This window comes from Cydia amplana, chromosome 2 (assembly GCF_948474715.1).
Source record: "Cydia amplana chromosome 2, ilCydAmpl1.1, whole genome shotgun sequence".
NCBI classification, from domain to species: Eukaryota; Metazoa; Arthropoda; class Insecta; order Lepidoptera; family Tortricidae; genus Cydia; species Cydia amplana.
The window spans coordinates 18,039,891-18,062,351 of NC_086070.1; the positions used below are offsets into that span (position 1 = coordinate 18,039,891).

The following is a 22,461-nucleotide window of genomic DNA, read 5'->3' on the forward strand; positions in this document are numbered from 1 at the left end:
ATAGTAAAATCACTGCACATACCGGCTTGGCGGCCTCGCGTTCCTTGTATATCCTCCAATGTGCCCCCCGGCTGGAAGCAGTGGCCTTATCAAATGCGGGATACATAGAAATGTGCTATATGTAGTTAGAAAATATATGTGGGGTGATTTTTTTACGTGACGGTTAAATTATTTATCGTATTTTTTGTTCAGCCGTGTTGCTCCTGATACAAAATAACTATGTAGTTAAATGAGACGGCAACAGTGACAAATGCATATAATTAGTGTTTTTATTGTATATGCTATAGGTTCACATTTGACAATTGATTCCATTGGTTGGCAAAACAGGCACTCTTTTCAAATTCCCATCGATACCCGACACGTGTTATTGTAAATTGAACCTTATTCGTCATGTACAGTCGCTGTTTTATAGAATAATTTGTTTATAGAACTAGTTATGATCTTAATTTCAACTAATAATTAAGAAACAGTGGCATCCAAATTTAACAAAAAATGAAAATGTAGGTATTGCAAAAGTAGAATTAAAGTAAAATCATCTCGCAATTAATTAATGGAACAACCCTAAATAAAAATTGTCGATAGGCACCAATGTATTAAAAAAAAATGGTTTCAAATGCAAAAACAAGTCACAATTTTCTTGTTGAATGAGTTAACAACCTGATTGTTGGTGACTCGAGTCTTTCAAGTCTAAATTTCATTAACTCGAATAAAACTCTATTTGCGATTCGACTTAATAGTAAGTCTAATAAAAAACTGGGTTGAGTCTTAGAGGACTCGAAGGACTCGAGTCTTAACCAACACTACTTGAAGCTCACGACATCGGGAAATCTAAAGAATATATTGCAGACTGATAGCAATTGGCAATTTTTAGTTCCACTTATTTTTATGTTAGATACAGCTTAGTATACCCACTGACAAGGCTTCTGGTTCGAGCCGCGCAGCTGAGGCCGCCGAGCCGGGCGTCACTTGCAAGACTACTAGTGTTCCATCTGCCAGTATTTTTGCAAGTCTCGATCATTTGCCTGTCGATTATATTCACAGACACTTGGCAGTTTTAGATTAAGCTTCTTCTATCATTGAAAGCATGTCATTAATATCCCATTGACGGCGGCCAGTTGCAATAATAATTAGTAGCAAAATATTACCGAAATAGTCTTTTCGATTTTAACAATAAGCATAAAAGGTACAAAACCAAATGGATTACCATCTGTCACATTCAAACTAAATACCTAAACAGTATCGTATCAATGCAAGTGGCCGCCGCGTCTATATAATCACTGAATTGTGTAAATGTGCAATATAACACCTATAAACTGATCTAGCCTCGCTTGTCCTGAGATATCATCCCGTTCTTTACCGTGCACCTCGTTCAGTTTTAAGTTGCTTTAATTTATTTTTTGTTACCATCACACCTGTACTCGCTTTTTTTATTTTCACTCAAACGGTCCACTTCACAGGGTTAACTATTTGAATTGGCTTAAAAACGTTCTCCGACTGAGAATGTCATGTATCTCAGGCTCTCCTCTTTGCTCAGTACAACACTTTCGGCTTATCATCGTCAGTTAACTCATCACGATTGGCTCTAACCGTCATCGCACGTCGCGCGTGTACAAAATTCATCCTCATCTCCGGAGGCGACCGACCGACGGCGAACACTCGGCCCGCCCGATACCAAAATTTGACCGTTTTTCAAAATTGTTCCCTTGTTATTTTTCCCACAGCTCGATAATCACGAAATAAAACCTGGGAAGACTCTGAGAATTAAGGTTAGCGTACCGAATCTGCGACTTTTCGTCGGCAACATTCCCAAGTCTAAAGGCAAAGAGGAGATACTGGAAGAGTTTGGTAAATTAACAGGTAAAGTGTCACTCGAATGATTAAAGAGTTATAGAGTTGGGTTGAGTGCGTGGGTCGGGGCTTGGTGTGGACCTTGGACGCTTGCCGCTTGTGCCTGCTCCCGCACGTCCCGTCCCTCCCGTCTCCAGTCTCCAGTCATTGCCCGGGCGCAGTGCCATCACTACCCGGTCATTGGCTATTCTCCTCGAATTGTTCTTGCAGCTGAATGATTATGAAATTCGAAAGGGGAAAAAGATTGGCGTTACGGTTTCCTTTAACAATCACCGTTTATTCGTGGGAAATATCCCTAAGAATCGAGATCGGGACGATTTGTTTGAGGAGTTTACTAGGCACGCACGTAAGTCCTTGTCGAATTCATAATAAGTGCTATTCAGATCTGGTTGTGGGGCGGCGGGCGCGCCGGCCGCGGCGCTCTCGCCGCCGTTTGTTCTCAGTCGCGAGGCCTGACCGGCGGGCGTCCGAGCCCAACCGAGGCCTCTATAGAGCTGCTCCTGCCCACTTGATGCGATCAAATCTTACCTAAAGCAATGCCCGCGGTCTATCTTTAACGACGCGGTGTATCTTTACCGTCTGTGCTACTTGTACTTTATTTATCGGGTAAGCTCGCCGGTCAGGCGAGCAGGACGCACTGTGATCTACTCATTGTTAACTTCACCAAATAAAATGATAAATGTATGTATTATGTATTGTATACGCAAACTGAGAACAAATGACGTTTGACGGTAGTTGCAAAAGGAGTGTTAACCCGACGATTGGCTTCCGCATCGAGAATGCTCACTTGTAATGACTGGAGAATCTTGCTGTTGTTCTCTAGAATAGTTCTTCAGTATATGTTGTCCTGGAATATCATTTGATTTGCTTAATATTGGTAGTGTTAAAGGAATGCTCCTAAAGCATAAGGGTCGAGGGCCGCTTGTTGAGTACCTATGAAGTGCGTAATAGATGCTACCCGCTTCACGTCTGTACTGACTGTGTATGTTGCAGCGGGACTCGTGGAAGTTATTATATATAGTTCGCCGGATGATAAGAAGAAAAATAGAGGATTTTGTTTTTTGGAATACGAGTCTCACAAAGCGGCGTCCCTGGCTAAACGCAGACTGGGCACTGGTAGAATAAAGGTGAGAATCATTTATTTTGTTATAGTACTATACACTACACGATACTAAACGCAAATAAGCATTATGCGGTAGTAAACATTGTCCCATATTTGTTGGTATTTTCTTATTCTTGCGTGTAATTTTATCGTTGTTTTGATTTTTTTTTTCGTATGGCTTTTTGTGTTACTCTACTTCAGAGAGTTGTTTTGATTTACCGTAAAACATGTTTTTGTTCAGGTATGGGGCTGTGATATTATAGTGGATTGGGCTGACCCACAAGAGGAGCCCGATGAGCAAACTATGAGTAAAGTAAGTATTAGTATACCTAAACGAAATAAGATTTTTACTTAGTAAGTAGATACCAAATTTTAAAAACTTTTAATGCCTACCTACGCGTATTTATTGCCGACAGTTTTCACCGTCACGGATTCAATTGATTACAGTACTCTAAAACACACGTGTAGATTGAAATCAATAAATCTCTTCAGCCGTTAATGTATGGAAGGTTTAATTGTTAACTCATAATTTGGTTGTGCAGGTGAAAGTGTTGTACGTTCGGAACCTGACGCAGGAGATCACGGAAGAGGCGCTAAAGGAGCAGTTCGAGAGGTTCGGAGCCGTGGAACGGGTTAAGAAGATCAAGGATTATGCGTTCGTGCACTTCGAGGAACGAGACTGCGCGGTTAAGGTAATCAACAGTTTGAACTCATTCAAAGTTGATTCTGGTCAGTTTATCAGCTGGCTCGCATTAACCTGCCCATCCATATTATCGCTCAGTAATAAAATGCAAGGGTAATGAGAAAAAGCGATTGAACGAGTGTGCAGGAGCTATTTATCAGGAGCCCAACGTTGATGGGCTATCAATTTCTATAGCTTCGGTTAATCTTTATACGTTATATTTATGGCTATGAGTGAGAACCACGTTGGGTGCCAAATGTAGCGTTAACTAAATCTGGGGCCTATTGCATAATAAAATAGAAGCTAGTATTCATTAGAATATATATACAAAATCACCAATAGCTTTTATTTTAATACCTATGGCACCTATGCAATAGGCTAATAGGCCTGTGTTATTGAATGTGAAACAATACTTTGAATGCAACCGCAGTTTATTATTTCCGATTTTATTAATTGGTCACCCACTCCAAATTGATGTATTTTATTCACGTTTCGTACATAAAGGTACCACGTGGTTCCCACCCATTACTAGAACCAAAATGTGGTCCTAGGGCCACTTTTTGCTAGTTAATTACAGTTTTGTAAACTAAGTTGTAATCTCTTATAATTACACAAAGGCAATGCAAGAGCTGGACGGCAAGGAATTCGGCGGCGCGCGGCTCGAGGTGTCGCTGGCCAAGCCGCCCTCCGACAAGAAGAAAAAAGAAGAAATATTGCGCGCGCGCGAGCGTCGCATGATGCAGATGATTCACGGCCGCGGCGGGTAAGTTGGCTACTATTCGTGGCTTTATTCGTGTAAGGACCACAAACGGACGAGCCGTGTCTCTGGCCAAGCCGCCCTCCGCTCTGACAAGGAGAAAGAGTAGATTAACGCGCGCGCGAGCGACGCATGATGCATATGCCACATTGCCGTGGCGGGTAAGTTGCCTGCGACGATGTTAAAACCCCCCCACCCCGCACCTGCGCCAAAAATCTCGGTGGCTCCACTTCTTAAATCCATCTTTGGGTCCTAAGGACCAATCCTGCCAAAGGAAATCTCTTGTTCATGCAACGCCGTCGTTTAGGGCTTCCACTCTCGACTAATACCGTCACACGTCATTACCATTTTTGACAAGTAGTCAGGTGCCTACCGACTACGGTACGGTTTTAACAGACACAATAGACAGTTTTTTTTTTTATCTTGTAATCGATACAAAGTTCTCGAAAAACTTAGCTATGAGTATTCCGTGGTTTACGTTTCGTATCTGCTCCCAAAAATCTGGCAATATAGGTTACCGAGTCAACATGGCGCTGCGTCTCATAGGGCCGACTCCCACGCAGCATAGGGCACGGGGCGGAGCCACGCCATGGCCTTCGCCGCCCTTCGATCTACTCCTCCAATTGCAGCGGCGGCAGCTGTTGCATCATGTGTAGATAAATAAACATCGGTCGGGTTGGGTAGCTCTATGCAACTCTAATCGACTATGCGATAACTATTATTTACAGTTGGAATTCTTAAGGCGCAAGTCGATTTGTATTCTATTATGGTTGATGTTGTAAATTAAAAATATGAAAATTGTATGTAGTTTTTTGTTATCCTTGTTAAGTTTTAGAATTTTAGAGCTTGAATAGCGTAACAACGGCATTTTTACCGCCGAATTATTGCTGGCGCTTTTTGATTTCATTGAATAAGATGATTAATTAATAGGTATTTTAATATCGGTCACAATTAAAATGATATTCATTCTTGATATCAAATGTAACTTTGTTCTCGTAGAGTGTGCCTACTTTACTTATTTATATGTCCGTACTAACGAGTTAGTGTATGTGTGTGTAACGTCAGACTTGATTGGTGCAGCTGCTCCCCGGTACACGGCGCGCTGCGCGGCCGCACGCCGCAGCCGCAACCCCGCCCGCCCTGCTCCCGCGGCGACTACGGTCAGTACCCACACACACACACACTTTACATCACCACTGTACTCCTTGCCGACACATGTGACGCTCACAGGACCAAATCGCACTAGTAGGAGTTTTGTCTGCATACCAGCTCAGTATCATCCGGGTGTCCCCCGAGTAAAGCCAGCTCGCGTTTTGGTCTCAAGCCTCTATGGTGTAGAGGAGCCAATAAATTCGGAATGGGGCGAGTATCTATTAAAGAAGTATATCGATTTGGCTCAAAGTTCTGTTGCTTTTTAGGGTTCCGTTCCGCACTCAACTAGGTAAAAATGACAGGCAGAGTCGCACCCTTGCGGTTTTTAGGGTTCCGTACCCAAAGGGTAAAAACGGGACCCTATTACTAAGACTCCGCTGTCCGTCCGTCCGTCCGTCCGTCCGTCCGTCTGTCACCAGGCTGTATCTCACGAACCGTGATAGCTAGACAGTTGAAATTTTCACAGATGATGTATTTCTGTTGCCGCTATAACAACAAATACTAAAAACAGGATAAAATAAAGATTTAAGTGGGGCTCCCATACAACAAACGTGATTTTTGACCGAAGTTAAGCAACGTCGGGCGGGGTCAGTACTTGGATGGGTGACCGTTTTTTTTGCTTGTTTTGCTCTATTTTTTGTTGATGGTGCGGAACCCTCCGTGCGCGAGTCCGACTCACACTTGGCCGGTTTTTTTTAATATTTTGCAGCAGGCAAACAAATCTCCTTCATGTGCGGCTTGGTTCTGAATCACTGCTCGATGTAGGTCCTACGTCACTACAATGTCACACATAATTACTTTATATATGTATACACATTACTATTGCTTGCTAAGCACATTGAGATGTCGTTCCCGATATACCTTATGATCGACATGATTATTCCCGATGATCGAGCAACACTTGTACATTCTAACTTATAGTGTTATATGAGTTATATCCAATAAGGATTTGATGCAACTGTAAGTACTCTATACTTATATACTAACACCATCAAATTCCTAATTGAGACATGGACTGGACAAACAAAAACGATTATTTTGCTATGTACCTATTAATTTTAAACTTTGGTAGCTATAAGTATATTTTAAAAGGATAATTGTATTGATTATATCTACCAAATTGGTGCCGGTGAAATATTATTTAGGGTTAGTCCAGAATGTGATTACGATTTTAAAAGTGTTGGTCGAATTCAAATTTTGGACTAAAGATCGTGGGTGGCGGACGTTAAGATGACTAGTTGTTTCAAGACATTTAACACATTGGCTGCCATTCAACACTTCAAAAAAAAAACTAAAATAACAAAAGATATCTTTAATATTTTTTATTTTATCCTTCGAGACTGCATCTTTGTTGTGTTGTTTACATTTATTTTCGTAATTTAGGGGCTGATACCCAATTTTTTTTTGACTAAATAATACAACATGGTTAATTTTGAATATGAATACATAAATTTCGCGTGTGTACGGGACACAACCGTTAAAAGCACATACAAATAATAAACTCAGTATATCTGGTCACGTTCATGGCAGCTAACGTGTTACGAAATGTAAATATATTGAATAAATTATACAGTGAAGATTGCGAGGCCGACTGAAAGTGACCAAGCTTTTCATAACGTTCGTAACTAATATTTCGCTATAAAATCGTTTTATGGTCTGAGGCTAGTCTGTCTAGCGTGTAGCACCCTCACCCCTAGCAAGAGATGAGGCAAACGAGGGAAGGCCTGGCTCCTTCTTTGGCCTCGCGAACTATCCTATAACACAATCTCGTACAGTTTGACTACTACGCCGCTGGTGAAATGTATGTATTAAACGTACTTATATTAATATTCATATTAATTATTTATATAATAGATATATACAGAGGTATAAGAGTAACTGTACAAATACTAAATTAATAACTAGCTTAAATCTTCATATTAATTAGATATACCTTGAGGGTTTACTTAGAATAACACAACTGCATTTGTTACCTACTTTACCTTGAATTTTGCTACAAAAAATTTAATGAAACTTGTCCATTTTACCGGCGGCGGGTAGTTTACTAGTGAGAAGTACACGGTGTGGTCTCCACGCACACACTCGCACACTGCTATTGTCCTACTAACAACTTGGCCGCAACTTAACACCAGATTTGACGATTAATGTTGCCATCCTCCTATGGGTGTTGCTTTTAAACACATCAGTATTAAGTAAGGTGTATGGTTGCGTCCTAAAATATGTTTCATTAACTTGCGCTATTAATTAGGCTAGATATTATTGACGCCTAAGAATGGAATCGAATTACCAATGCATGGTTTCGAAAAAAAAATGCTGAAAGCAAACTAGGCTGGTTAAAACGACTTAGATGGAAAGGTGATTAAATTTTACTCACTTGTAATAACAAAATTAACAATCTCAGTGCATGCTTCGAATTTTCGAAACGCATTTTACAGATAACTTTTTGCAGATAGATATCTAAAATAACTCACGAAAACCAACGGTTTTTGATCTCCTATCATGTTTCACGCGCTTTGATAAAGGTTTTGGTGGTGGGATAGTTCACCTGCAGAGTAGAGGAGATTCAAACAAGCTATTCAGAGTTGCTATACCTAGTAATAATTTGTTTGTGGGTTCATTGATGAAGGTTTTGTGATAGAGAAGTTGATGCATGTGGTGCGTGTCCCGTGTGAGAGGGCGCGCCGGCGGCGGGTCGTCGGCGCGCCGTGTGCGTCCCGTCTCGCATGTTAATCTTTTCCCGGTACGAGTGTCGTGGAGGCTCGCTTTGCGGCCGACAACACGGTAGATTATAAGTTAGCGTTAGTTTAGCTTAGCCTCTAAAAGGCGTGTGTTGTGTGTTTATAGATTATGATTACGACTATTACGGGTACGGTGATTACCGAGGTGGCTACAATGAGCCATTTTACCGGTACGATGAGTTCTATTTTGATTACGCGGGGCCACCGCAACCGTCCGCCCTACGCCAGCCTCCCAACAGAGCGCAACCGGTGGGTCCCACACACACTCACTAATGTTATCACTCTTATTACTAGTCACTAGTCGCTGTACTCATTTATTATTATACCTTTCGATTTTTGATTTGCCAAATTTTTCTCATCTACTTATTATTTTACTTGTTTTATTTTTTTGTTTAAACCCGTCCTTGAATGGAGTTAGTGACTCGGTAAAGACGGTAGTGTGTAGGCCTGACGGTGGTGATTGCATTGCGGCGGCCGGAACGCCTGTTCGCTCGAGGGTATGACTGTGGAATTGTATTCGGAAAATAGTCTAATATCTGTGTTTTGAATACAATGCAGCCGTCATCCACTCGAGATGGGCACCGCAGCCTCGGGTTTGTCACTGTTTGCCGGGAAAAGTAGTAGCACGGGCGCGGGGTGGCTGGTCAGCCGATCTCACCACCAGGTCTGCATGGCCGCGGCCACTCCGACTAATCTGCCCGCTCCCTCCTGTCTGTCCCGCACCTGCCTCCCGAACGCCACGCTCGTCACTCCCCACCTAGTACTTTGCTTTATAACTAACCCACTAAACGCTTGTCGCTTTACCATCACTCTCCTGCTAATGCGCAATTTGTTTCCACGGTTGGGTTGTTTCAAACTCTTATTATGTCTCTCTTTTGCCGTTAATCTAATATTTAAGATATAAGTAAGTTGTACTCAGTTAATAGAATTTTTGTGATATTGTTAACGTCCAACGTGAGAAACATAGTGCGTCCATTTATTTTGTTAAGGAATGATGTGTGCTTGGAATGCTCGAATAACATTGTAATAATTTCTCGTTGTTGCAACGAGGTAGAGAATATGTTAAGAAGACTTACTGATCCGCTTGGTAAATGCCAGGACGACGAACTCGGGCTCGGGCCCAACTCGCTTTACTACGATCTGACCGGAGGCATTCAGGTACCCCACAGACCAACACAAATAAAACTAGTGGATGTTTCTTAGACTCGATTAGAAAAGTCATAGTCGTTGATGTAGTTTCTATATTGATATCAGTATATTTACACTGTTGAATGTCGTTGCATTATTATCTAGTGCATTAAGTACAATAAGTTACCTGATTGTTTCTTTTTATTATGCCGCACTGTATATCAGCCGCTTTCTCTCACGGAACATTATCATTCAGATTAATAAGTTAAGCAAAATATACGCAAATTTAAATGTCTTCTATGTATTATTGATTAATGGCTATTTTGAATTAATAAATCTAATTATGGTCACTTTAATTAAATTCATAATTATGTACCTTTACCCCATACTAAATATCTCGTATATTGAAATATGCGCGCGTAATCCTACAGAATCGACAGCCGCACTTTTAACGTGAACATGAACTTTTCTTTAGAGGGGGTGTAAAGCTCTAATTTCCTGAAATTAGAATGAAACAAAAGGTATGTTTCGTCGCGCGAAACTTGCGATGGAAGATTGGATCACTGCGCGGGTTTTTACCTTTTATTTCAATTAATCTGAAAATATACATCTGTTTAAAATTATGCTTAAATTATGCCAAATCCCTCAACTATATCACTAGTTATTTTATACCTACTAAAATGATACTGCTATGGTTTCCAGGGTAAGGGCATTGAAAAAAAAATAGAAATGGTTTCGTAATTTTTTTTCTATCCAATCCAACTAATTTTAACCTTTTAAAGTTTTGCTTGGAGTCTGCCTACGCAAATAGTCTTTCCGTGTGATATTATTCATGGCATTTCGGTACTACTATGAAAAAAACTCTTATCCACACTGCTACTCAAAGTTGGAAGGCAGTAACTCTGTATGCATCACATACATAGATACTACATTTTTCTTTTGATTGACGGAACCAAATAAGAGTTGTTTTCAAAGTGGTGCCGAATTGCACTTGATTAAAACGTGTAAAAATTCCATAATTATTTGAACTAATTAAGCGTTGTGGCCCTTGGGGCTCTTAATATTATTGATTTGGGGTATGAGCTCTCTTATGTACCTAATGGTAAAATCTAGTGCCTTACTATATTCTGGACGTCTGTTATTGCTTCTCTTTTTAATGACATTATTGTTTATTTAGCATGTTGATTAGCTATGTGGTCGGTTTTCGCCCAAAACTTTTGTTAAAAATAGGTGTAGATATAATAGTTTAGGTATACTTTTAGATTAGGTATTTCCTACCGTTGACAATTATTCTGTCTATTCTCATTTGTCCTCGCCCCTTAATCTCATTAGGAGATAAATCAGAATATTCAAGAAATTCATAAACATGTTTATGTTATGTGTATGAATGTTGATACGTAGTCTTACAAATCGGTTCGGTCCATGATGTCTAATTCCCCGAATGTCTAGTCGAGTTACGTCAGTTCCCCGAATGTCTAGTCGCCATACGTCCATTTACTGAAACGACTAGTGTCCACAAGCCTAATTCCCCGAATGTCTAGTCGTCATACGTCAATTACTTTTTAGTCATTCGCTATTAGTCTACATCGCAAAATGACCACATGATTTTTTCCGTTTTATCTTAACTTTATAGCGATGTCGACGGAGCCCCGCTTACGGGGCTCCTAATTCTGTGCTGTTTGGCCTTCGGCCATTTGAAGAAACCTAACGAACCTAACCTACCTATATCAAATGTGGTGATATAAAAAGTGGTAATTTGGCATTGGAACTAGACATTCGGGGAAATAGACACTCGTGGAACTAGACGATCAGGAAAATAGACATACGTGGAAATAGACAATCAGGGAAATAGACATTCGTGGAAAACAGACATTTAGGGAATTAGACATCATGGACCGAACCGTTAAAAATGTTGGCAATTTTAAGTAATACACATAATAATAAGTTACTCGTCGGTATTTTTGAGATAATGTGTGTCCTTAATTGCATGACTGTATAATAATTACGTAAGTTAAGCGATATTGAATACCTCTTTGATATATGTATACGAGGGGCGACTGAAAAGTTCGCGGCCTTAGAAAAAATGAAAGAGAATATTAAAGTTAATGTTAATTATTAATCGTTAATAATCGTTAATAATGGCGGCAATATTTAAACTGCCAAAGAGGCGGGGAAAAAAGTAGCATAGTTTATTTTTATTTTTATGTTTTTCTAGCTTAGGCTGCGAATATTTCAGCCTCCCCTCGTATTACAGCATTTATCGCAACGCTAAGCATCTACCAATTCTACCACCAGCTATGCTTCGGCGGTCGATATATGGACACGAAAACCTATTTTTTTTAGAGCAGTTTAGTTCTATCAATCAGTGGTATAGGTACAAGTGGAGTGATTCTGAGTTATTAGTGTTATTACTTTATTAAAACTGTTCTCTGTAAATATATTTTCAGATAAGTTCATCTGAGAAAATTTACTTAAAATTTTGCACAAAGAAAGAAAGTTAATTATCCACGATGTACCTACGCTTAACTACTTGTAAATCGTAACGTTGTTGGGCGAAATTACTGGCAGACGCTTGTGATAATCGTGACTGTCATTAGATACGCATAAATAACCAGGCTTCTTGATAGTATATATTTATTGAACATTACTTAATATTATCTAAGAGGTAGGTATGGTTTCTATAAATTTGGCGAGCGAACGCAACTTTAACGGCCTGTAGATGATTGTTGTAGCGTTAAACTTAGGTACCGAATAACATTCAATCACGTACAGCTTTATTACAAAAATTACTACTGCTGTGGATTGAAATGTTGTTCGGTTAACATTCGAATCTAAGAATTGAGCCATAAAGAAGACATCAGCATCCATATCCGTACCTACCTAGTAAAAAGTGGATGTTGCTGACTTTGCTTATATATAACTCAGTTGTGCAACTTAGACCTTGCTGTTTATTCATTAATGCAGTATCAAAATCCAAGCTGTACCCGTCTTATTTCTGACGATAGTCTGATTTACCTGCTTCAGAAAGAGTAGGGATCAGACTATCGTTAGGGAGATATATGCTTACGGTCCTCTGATCGTACATACGGTCAACAGTCGTGGTAGAGTGGTCTGAAGAGCGGTGTGTGTGCGCAGGGGGCTGGGTCATGTGGGACGGGCGGGCGATGGGCGCGGCGCGGGCCGGCGGGCGCGGCTGGGCCCCGTGGTGGTGCCCGACGCGGCGCACGTGGCCGGCACACGCCCAGCGCCACCCGTGGCAACCCGCGCGCCAAGCCAAGTTTACCAGGTTAGTCAAATATCTAGTCATCACTACATAACTACATGCACCCCACTTGTTCGCCCTGCACTTGCTGCATGATGTAGGTAGGAGGCAAACTAATCGTGACGCCATCACACCATCAAACAACACCTTGCAGAAGCATTTTACCAGTGTCGCTTACTAGCTACTAATTCTATTCTTATTTAGAATGCTAGAAAACTAAATGTTGGTTCGACACTGTTAATTTTTTTCAATCAAACTATGTAATATTATTAATATCATCAATCAAAAATCGGCTTCCTAGCATTATTAGGGGTATTTTAAGAGTACCATCGCCCACACTGTTAATTGACAGTTCGTAAACCTTATTACAAAAGCCATAAGGGCCACCTGTTTGTACCTACTACTTATCTAAATGAGCATTAAATATAGAGTATTGAGATGAGATGCCTTTTATCACTGACTTAATATAAAAGAAATAGACACACAAAGCAGAACAAAAACGTCAAGAAATGTGGATCCCAATGACGTTTCGCACCATTTGCATTGATGATAAAAACGCTTACGTAAATTTTGAGTCAAGATAAATGTTTCGTACAGAAAAGAGCTTAATGTCGTAAGCATTAAGTGTCAAATTTGCATACATAAGTACCAACACTGTTAAAAAATTTAGTCCGATGGCACTAAACGTAACGTATTTACGTCAAGCAACGTCAAACGAGAATAATGAACGAATGGAGTCACTTTGGTACACTTGAATAGGCGATAGGTGGTTTTTCTGTACAGTAATAACTGTACAGAAAAACCAACTGAAGTAATAAATAAAACAAATTTAATTTAATCGGGAGTTTAACCCTTTGACCGCCGTTGGCATGTATACAAGACAACGATAGAACGATACACAGGCGCCGCTGTCTTGTATACAAGACAAAAATTCAACCGCTCAGTAAATGTGGAAAAAGTATCAATTATATATTTCTTACACTCATGTTAATGATTTAGGTCCTTGTTTAAAAAATAAATTGCATTTATTGCAGCTATAGAAATCCAGTCTTTTATAATAAGGCTCTCAAAAAAATTGCTCCATATTTCAACGTTTTTCTTGTTCCTCGTCGCCGTTGTCTTGTATACAAGACATCTAGGGATGGGAATGTTAACTCGATATGAGAATATTCAAAATAAATATCAAGTCGCAAATCTGGTTTTATTTAAGCATTTGAACACTTGTTAAATGCCAATTGGTGGTAAATACGTAAAACGAGACGAGAGAGACAGGCATTAACTATAGCTGAAGTTCAGGGAGCTTCTTCAGCTGTTGATAGTAGAGCCAGACAAGTAAATCTGTCCTTGTGGTACATTTGCAGAACAAAAGATTCATTTTAAGATGATAGTGTAGTGGGGAGTGATACCCTGCAGTGACCGCTTCGCACAAGAATGGTACAGGCGGACGCTAGGACTATAGACTTGTATAGTCAGTGTCGCCTAACTATGAGAATGTTATATATTTGAAATTGACGAAAAATTGTCATGGTAGGGAGGATGTAATACGGGAACTGAGAAGCTCATCTAAGGAACATGTCGAATGTGAAACATGCATTCACGAACATTTCCGATCCCCACCCTTTTCCAATATTATTGTTCTTCACTCATTGATAATTCAATTAACCTACGTGCAATTTTCCCCAATGCAGTTCTGGTACTTACATTTATATTATCGACGCACGATGCGCGGCTCTAACGTTACGCTTATAAAGTTTACGTACCGACAAGCGCTTACGCCGTTGACCTAGAGACTATTATTACTTAATCCGCGCGGAAACAGTCCTTGTCGGTCTGCACTGCGGACAGTCCATGCGCGCCGTTGTCTTGTATAAACGACTTCTTGTACAGCCTAGTGCGGTGATATTACGTCATGAATCGATATTGTTTAGTGTTTGTTTTTAATGATAAAGACCTTTATTTTTAACATTGTCGTGTGTAAAAAATATGTTAATTTTTGGCATTTTCGAAATAAATTAAAGTTGGATAAGAACGAAGCCAAATTGAGAAGATTTTTACCATAAATTGTAAATATCGATATCACTATTTGCAATCCCTAAACTTTTTATTAGTTGTTTACTTAAAATTTGCTCTGGCGTGTGAGTGAGCGTCTTTGCGTACTAGGTCCGGCGGCCAAAAGGTTAAATAAAATTAATTCGTGGTTCAAATTCAAACAAATTAAATTTTTAATAAGTAAGTATACGTCTTTAAATACTAATTTCCTTGAAATAAATTCAACTTATTAAATAAAATAACTATGTATTTTAGATCTACATTTACTCATCGCACATGCACGGGGACATTTAGGTACTGATTGGATTTTTTTTTATAAAGTCCATACTTTATGAAAAAAATCGGGTTGTTCCCACTAGTTACCACCAAGTTGATATCAGTGGTAACTACTAGGATTTTTTTTTCCCACCTTTTACCACTGGTAACTACTGGGAAAAATAATTCCCACTAGTTACCACCAAAGCGAGTTGGTGGAAATAACCAAAAAAAATCCTGTGGTTGTCACTGTGTTCAGACAGGTTTAGCATTTACAGTTAGTCGATATAAGCCCTTATTGGTTGTCGGAAACAGGGAAATGGGCCGATCACACAAGTGCCGTTTTGCTTTGTTTAAAACTGCATCACCCCTATCTCTTGCTATAATTAAATAGCAGTCCACTTTACATGTCGCATAGGTTTTCTTGGAAATCTTGAATTTAAACATAATATTATTCCTTACGAATTCCATATAAAAATAAAAATAAATATTGACCTCACATCGACTCATTAGATTTTTGTTCCTTGACATCCCTTCTTTGGTACTAACAAATTAATTTATTCAAAACCATAAAATTACCACCAGATTACATAAATTATGTAATGCTATCCAAAGAACTAACCGAAAGAAATACATTCCATCCTTTTTCCTTGTTTTATCATTGTTATTTTTACATATTTTAACGGCACATTTCGTAATTGTTGACAACTTCACATTTGAGCGTTTCAAACAAGACTAAACGAAAAAGTAACGCGTGATCTGTTTCAACGTTACTTTTGTGGGGCCATTTTTTGCGGCTGATTGGGTATCCAGTTCTTTATTCTATATCAATGCCTTTTATACAATATCTATACATACACGTCAATGCTCTGTCGAATGAATTTTCTAAATTATAATTTTTATTTTTATTTTATGATACGAAAGGCGCAGTTACAGCTTATCAAGACACTTGAGTAACAGTATCTAAAACCTGCTTTAGGTACCATAAAAACTTGTGGTACCTATCTACAAATGCCACAAAAATAAGTGTGAAAAATAAGTTTTCAAATTACAAATTGAAATTATTTAAGTTACATTTTAAGTGTTTTTAGTTTTTAAAAACTACACCCCTCTACCAACATTTGGAATACAAACCTTGTGTAATTTTTTTTCTGAGGGGTCCCTAATTTTATATTATAGTTAAGACAAAATTCTAAATTGAACCTGGCAACATTGGACTCCTCTCTCGGTCAACCACCAAAGCCTATACTTCCATACCCTAAATATTTCCGTTTTATTTCAGCATGTTTGATGGTTTGCGTGTAATCCGGATCATAGCTTATACCTTGGTAACTATCCCTTCCTGTTTCCTCTCCCCAGTGCTTGCATAAGGAAACTGGATTCCTGATTGATTCTTACTAGAATTAGCCGTATTCGTCACAGCATTTTCTTAAAAGTTTTATTTTAAACCTTGTATGAATGCCTGAAGCCTGAAGGGCTGTTATAGGAAAGCTTTTTCCTTACCTATAATATTACATTTTCGTCTTGTTCGTTTGGTGCTAAATATCAAGTAATTATGTAGGTACTTAGCCATATTTGTTGTTCAAATCTTGCATTTCTCGCTCAGTTCTAGGTATACTTGGGTTATACTGAAAAATTGTTTGAAAATATATATTTTTTGTCTATTTTACCTCAAAAGGAAAAAACGGAAACCTAATAGGATCACTCGTCTGTCTGTCCATCCGTCTGTTAACAGCCTATTTTCTCCGAAACTACTTGACCAATTAAGTTGAAATTTGGCACACATATGTAAGTTTGTGAAGATGGACGTGTAACTTAAAAAAAATAATTAAATATGGAGGCAATTTTTGGGGGTAAATGAGAAAATTAAAAAATAAAGTTTTTCAAACTATATCGTGTTACATATCAAATGAAAGAGCTCATTGTAAGGATCTCAAATATATTTTTTTTATAATTTTAGGATGAATAGTTTAGCAGTTATTCAAGAAAATAGGCCCTTATCTCCGAAACTACTGGGTCTAAAATTTTGAAAAAAATACACGATTTAGTTCTTTACCTATAGATGACAGGAAAACCTATTGGAAATGTGCAGTCAAGCCTGAGTCGGACTTAATGTACGGAACCCTTGGAACGCGAGTCCGACTCGCACTTGACCGGTTTTTTTTATGAGGTACAATTTATTTGGGTGTGAAATGCATTGTCGGAATGGTGGCAGTTTGCAAATTGTATGTAGGTATATCGAGCGTTTTTATAAATTTATTCCGTGTAATTTGTCGTGTTAATAGTAGTTCAAGTTACTTATATATGTATAATGAAAAGCATTAAAATACGAATCAGACCGGTTCGGTCCATGATGTCTAATTCCCATAATGTCTGTTTTCCACGAATGTCTATTTCCCTGATTGTCTATTTCCACGTATGTCTATTTTCCTGATCGTCTAGTTCCACGAGTGTCTATTTCCCCGAATGTCTAGTTCCAATGCCAAATGACCACTTTTTATATCACCACATTTGATATAGGTGGTTAGGTTCGTTAGGTTTCTTCAAATGGTCGAAGGCCAAATAGCACAGAATAGGATCCCCGCGTAAGCGGGGCTCCGTCGACATCGCTATAAAGTTTTTTTAAGTTTAAGATAAAACGGAAAAAATAATGTGGTCATTTTGCGTTCTATCCCGTTTGCGATGTAGACTAATAGCGAACGACTAAAAAGTAATTAACGTATGACGACTAGACATTCGGGGAATTAGGCTTGTAGACACTAGTCGTTTCAGTAAATGGACGTATGGCGACTAGACATTCGGGGAATTGACGTAACTCGACTAGACATTCGGGGAATTAGACATCATTGACCGAACCGAATCAGAAGAGTCGAGTGTCTAATGCCTATTTATAACTATACAGTTACATACTTACTTGTTTTATCTACAAACATATTATATGCTATGTACTCGTATGATGTGTTGTGGGTTGTGGAACCGCATGACATGGCATTTGATTACACTCGTTAAAAAGGTCCTCTTGTCTGATAGTATCTACTACAACTGAAATCAATTTTTATTTTTCAGATTTTGTTTTTCAGATATTTAGGAATGTTATTATTAAATCGATTACGTCGTTATTATTACGCAGTAGAGTTGGACCAAGATACGTCTGCAACGATTTTGATAGCACACGCAGTGCAAGTGTTTATTCGTCATAATTTCATAGAAGTTTGGTAGTAACTCTAGTAATATTTTCGCAGATAAGATTTTTTTCTAACAAAATTGTTTGTTGATGCTTGCCGTAATATGCGGTTTTTGAACGCATCTCAGAGGGTATATGATAATTGATAATTTAGGTACATAGATACTTTCACATCTCTCGAGAAGGACGTTTTTAAACAGCGACGCTTTAAATAAAATCGCAGTGCTAAAAGTAATTTAAATCGCGTATATGACTGATATAAATAAGTGATATATCAGTCAGTAGATTCATATAACCTTAGGTATGCAAACGAGTCAAGTAATAAACTCCTACATGTCAGTCAGTAGTCTACAGATCAGTTAACGTGAATCTAAATAGATACTTACCCCCAACCTCCATACAAATAAACCACTGAGGGTCCGAATGTTTATACAAAAAATGCCTGAAGACAAATGGAAAACAGTTTTTGAGACTAGGTATAGAAACTTTCAGTATGACCTAAGTATTTATCGTGTTGTTCTTACCCCATATAAGGAAGAGAAGGTAAATGTGTCAAGAATTGTAATGAGACGAGAAATAATGCAGATACCTAATTGATAAACGACGAATGTTACCACAAAAGCAGACATTGACTAATTAATATAGTGAATGAGGCGAAAACTGCACTATTCAAATATCAAAATGGCTGTGATTTTGAGGAAAATGTAACATAACAAATATAGGACCTGTGAGGAATCATAAGAATGAGAAACAAATATGAAAAAAACTAACGAATGGAATGGATAAAAAGATACCAAAGTTCAAAGAACTTCGCGTTTAATTCAGTCGTTTATGGTTGGCATTATAAAAGTAAATCAGTTTCTTTATGCAAGTATCCAAAGGGCTACCACAAACTAAAAAAAATCGAGTGATGAGTCCATTATTGTCATTGTCACAATGTTTTTGATCCTTTGATATTCTTATGGTATATCATAAAACTCTGCATTTATATGTTACTGAATTAGTTTATATTTTCTTCAGCATTATTTTAATGACCAACTTGAGTCCAATAAGTTTGTGGAAGACCCTTGGCTTTATTCAAGCCATGTACCCGGTACCTCTACCTTGTTCCTTTTTCCTGTATCTATAAACATGGGTGTTCCCTAATTGACATAGCATTAAATCGGCATAATAATGAATGTGCATAATTACAAATCTAGATCATTTTACTGACTTTAACGGCTCGGCCACGACATTGAGCGACTTGCGACGGCGGCAGCGATTACCATAGGTTGGAGCGAGACGCAGCGATCGGACCTTTCCTTCCCACCTATGGTTGTCGCTGCCGCCGTCGCAAATCGCTCAATGTCGTGGCCGAGCCGTAAAGTGTCACGAAGACGCTGATTTATTCCATTAGTTGTAAATTAAATTAAAAAACCGACTTTGACTTGTTTCCTCTGCAACAATGTACCCCTTTTTACTCTTTTTAGGAGTTGAATTTCGTAAAATAGCTTCTTGTTGATCGGTGATGTTATGACACTTCTGAAATTATGATTTAATGAATTTTTATGCATAGTTAAAGTGTATTCTCATTTGTCCCCGCTGGGCAGAGATGGGAATAGGTGTTTTCATATAAATTTAGTTTATATTTTCTTCAGCATTATTTTAATGACCAACTTGAGTCCAATAAGTTTGTGGAAGACCCTTGGCTTTATTCAAGCCATGTACCCGGTACCTCTACCTTGTTCCTTTTTCCTGTATCTATAAACATGGGTGTTCCCTAATTGACATAGCATTAAATCGGCATAATAATGAATGTGCATAATTACAAATCTAGATCATTCTACTGACTTTAACGGCTCGGCCACGACATTGAGCGACTTGCGACGGCGGCAGCGATTACCATAGGTTGGAGCGAGACGCAGCGATCGGACCTTTCCTTCCCACCTATGGTTGTCGCTGCCGCCGTCGCAAATCGCTCAATGTCGTGGCCAAGCCGTAAAGTGTCACGAAGACGCTGATTTATTCCATTAGTTGTAAATTAAATTAAAAAACCGACTTTGACTTGTTTCCTCTGCAACAATGTACCCCTTTTTACTCTTTTTAGGAGTTGAATTTCGTAAAATAGCTTCTTGTTGATCGGTGATGTTATGACACTTCTGAAATTATGATTTAATGAATTTTTATGCATAGTTAAGGTGTATTCTCATTTGTCCCCGCTGGGCAGAGATGGGAATAGGTGTTTTCATATAAATCTTTCCTTTTTACCCCCGCGGCATGTATGGCGACGGTCTCTTGGGCCGGGGACTAATAGGAATACACCGTTATTAACTCGTATATTTTAATTAAATATTATTAAAATTGCTTATTTAATACATGTCGATTCATATTATGCAAATAAGAAATTAGAATACCTAGGTATATTAACCTTTTCGACGCCGTGTCAAACACAAAAGCTGTCTCTCAGACGCCACGTCACTGAAGTGTCAAAACTGATATTGAACGTTATGCATATGCACCTAGGTCTATGTTGCTCTGTGGTCTATGACCGATTAATACGTCTTTGGCGGTGCGTATATATCGGTAATTGGCGTCCAAAAGGTTAACATTATGCATAAATGCGTTTTAATATAAGCATTGACCTTTATACTGGTTTATGAACCTGTAACAGGTACCTATTTCAGTGCCACGTTCAGTAATTTCAGATACCTGTTATGATCCACATTGTAATTAGATTATGTTGGCAGGTAAACGTAAATTGGACGGGGGTCACCAGAACCAAGGGGGGGAGACGAAACGCCGGCTGGGCGCAGCGGCGGCGGCGGCGTGCGGCTGGGGCGCGCCGCTGGCGCAGCAGCCGCTGCCGCCCGCCGAGCTGAGCTAGACGACCGACCGTCGCCGCCGCGTCACGTCGCCTCCCGCCGCCGCACGGCGCGCGAGCCCCTGTCCTGGAGACACTACAAGCTGTGCAGGGGAGCCCTCGTTCGCCACCGCTAGCACGGTTCATGGTTACGTTTACGTTACGTTTACGCCGATCCTACCCCTCCGTGACGGCGGGATCGATCTACTTTTTTCTTTATATATGTGTTTTTTTTTATTTGATTTCACGTTTTCAATTTTGTATCGCGACGATTCCGTAAAAAATCTTAAAGTAGGACGTTATGAAATGTTTCGAATATAAGTTTCCCGTTATGCTTACGTTTTCAAGTATCGTATTAGCCGTATATGTTTAATATATACTATATTGTAAGCGGCGCGGCCGCGGTTGCCTGTTTGCGGCCGCGCCTGGGTTTCGACCCGTCGACTGTCTGTTTTTTTTAATACATGTTATTCAATATATTTTATTTCTGCGAACGCATTTTGCGATGTGATGTGTATTTTAGCAGTAATTATTATATTATAAGGAGTTTGACTGTTGTTTTTTGACATACTTACAACTTAGGTAACTTGCGAATGAACTATTGGAATGAACTGGAAAGAGACTACACGACGACACTAGCAACTACGGCTAAAATAGTAAAACCCTACAATCGATAACATTTCCCAACTGTGTTCCTGCTTTAGTTTTTTGCTTTATTTTACATATGTCCCTTAAATATATTAGTGTGAGGAAGTAGTATTGTAAAAGTTCAGGATTCTGTAATCTTTATTGCTGTACTAATTTATATTTCTACCACATAGCATATCCGTACTGTTAGAACTCTGACTTATATCAATCTTGTATCAGTTTAATATGTGGAATAAATTTGCAAAACTGTGTTTGCCTTATTAAAACTACTTTGTTTTCCTTTAGCTACTACCCTTTACGCCAGTATTTTACAGATTGTTATACTTGTGTATCTATTTTATTAAGACTACAGTGGACTGGACCGCTTCTTCATACTAACGTTAGTCAGGTGTCAGGTCATAAGTTCTGTCACAAAGGTGTTGACTGATAAAATGTACTAATACAAAGCAATGTTATAATTTATAACTTAATGTTATAATTTATAAGTGCCATCATTTGAAAGCTTTTTTTATACTGATCAAAACGTAACGTAATATAGTGTCACACTGGTGTCACTGGTAAAAATATCTAAGACCGAGCTTTGCTCGGAAATATATAAAAACTCAATAATGCTCGTATTCCCAGAGATAAGACCTAGCTAGATCGATTTTTCGCCCCCGAATACCCCCATATAGTATAAATTTAATTGAAATCATTAGAGCCGTTTCCGAGGTCCCCGAAATATATATACGTTATGGACCAAGTGATTAATCGAGCATTTTTCATAGTGCCCGGGCATTGTATAAATAAATAAACAAGAATTGCTTGTTTAACCTTT

At 38.9% G+C, this 22,461-nt stretch overlaps 1 protein-coding gene across 10 annotated transcripts in view; it reads left to right on the top strand.

Moving 5' to 3' along the window:
- LOC134659248 (heterogeneous nuclear ribonucleoprotein R-like) overlaps positions 1-21,893 on the top strand; it is a 41,049-nt gene extending 19,156 nt beyond the window's left edge. For 2 of the 10 annotated variants that reach the window (XM_063514911.1, XM_063514895.1), the window contains 10 exons: positions 1,722-1,857; positions 2,842-2,975; positions 3,192-3,263; positions 3,493-3,642; positions 4,250-4,395; positions 5,455-5,549; positions 8,386-8,528; positions 9,378-9,437; positions 12,543-12,693; positions 20,884-21,893. In XM_063514911.1, the coding sequence (XP_063370981.1) occupies positions 1,722-1,857; positions 2,842-2,975; positions 3,192-3,263; positions 3,493-3,642; positions 4,250-4,395; positions 5,455-5,549; positions 8,386-8,528; positions 9,378-9,437; positions 12,543-12,693; positions 20,884-21,020 (1,224 nt within the window). In that variant the 3' untranslated portion in view covers positions 21,021-21,893. Of the gene's footprint in view, positions 1-1,721; positions 1,858-2,058; positions 2,195-2,841; positions 2,976-3,191; positions 3,264-3,492; positions 3,643-4,249; positions 4,396-5,454; positions 5,550-8,385; positions 8,529-9,333; positions 9,438-12,542; positions 12,694-16,255; positions 16,302-20,883 lie in introns of those variants that run through there. The other 8 variants (XM_063514936.1, XM_063514903.1, XM_063514919.1 and 5 more) reach the window with 8 other exon arrangements.
- The last annotated feature ends 568 nt before the right edge of the window (positions 21,894-22,461 follow it).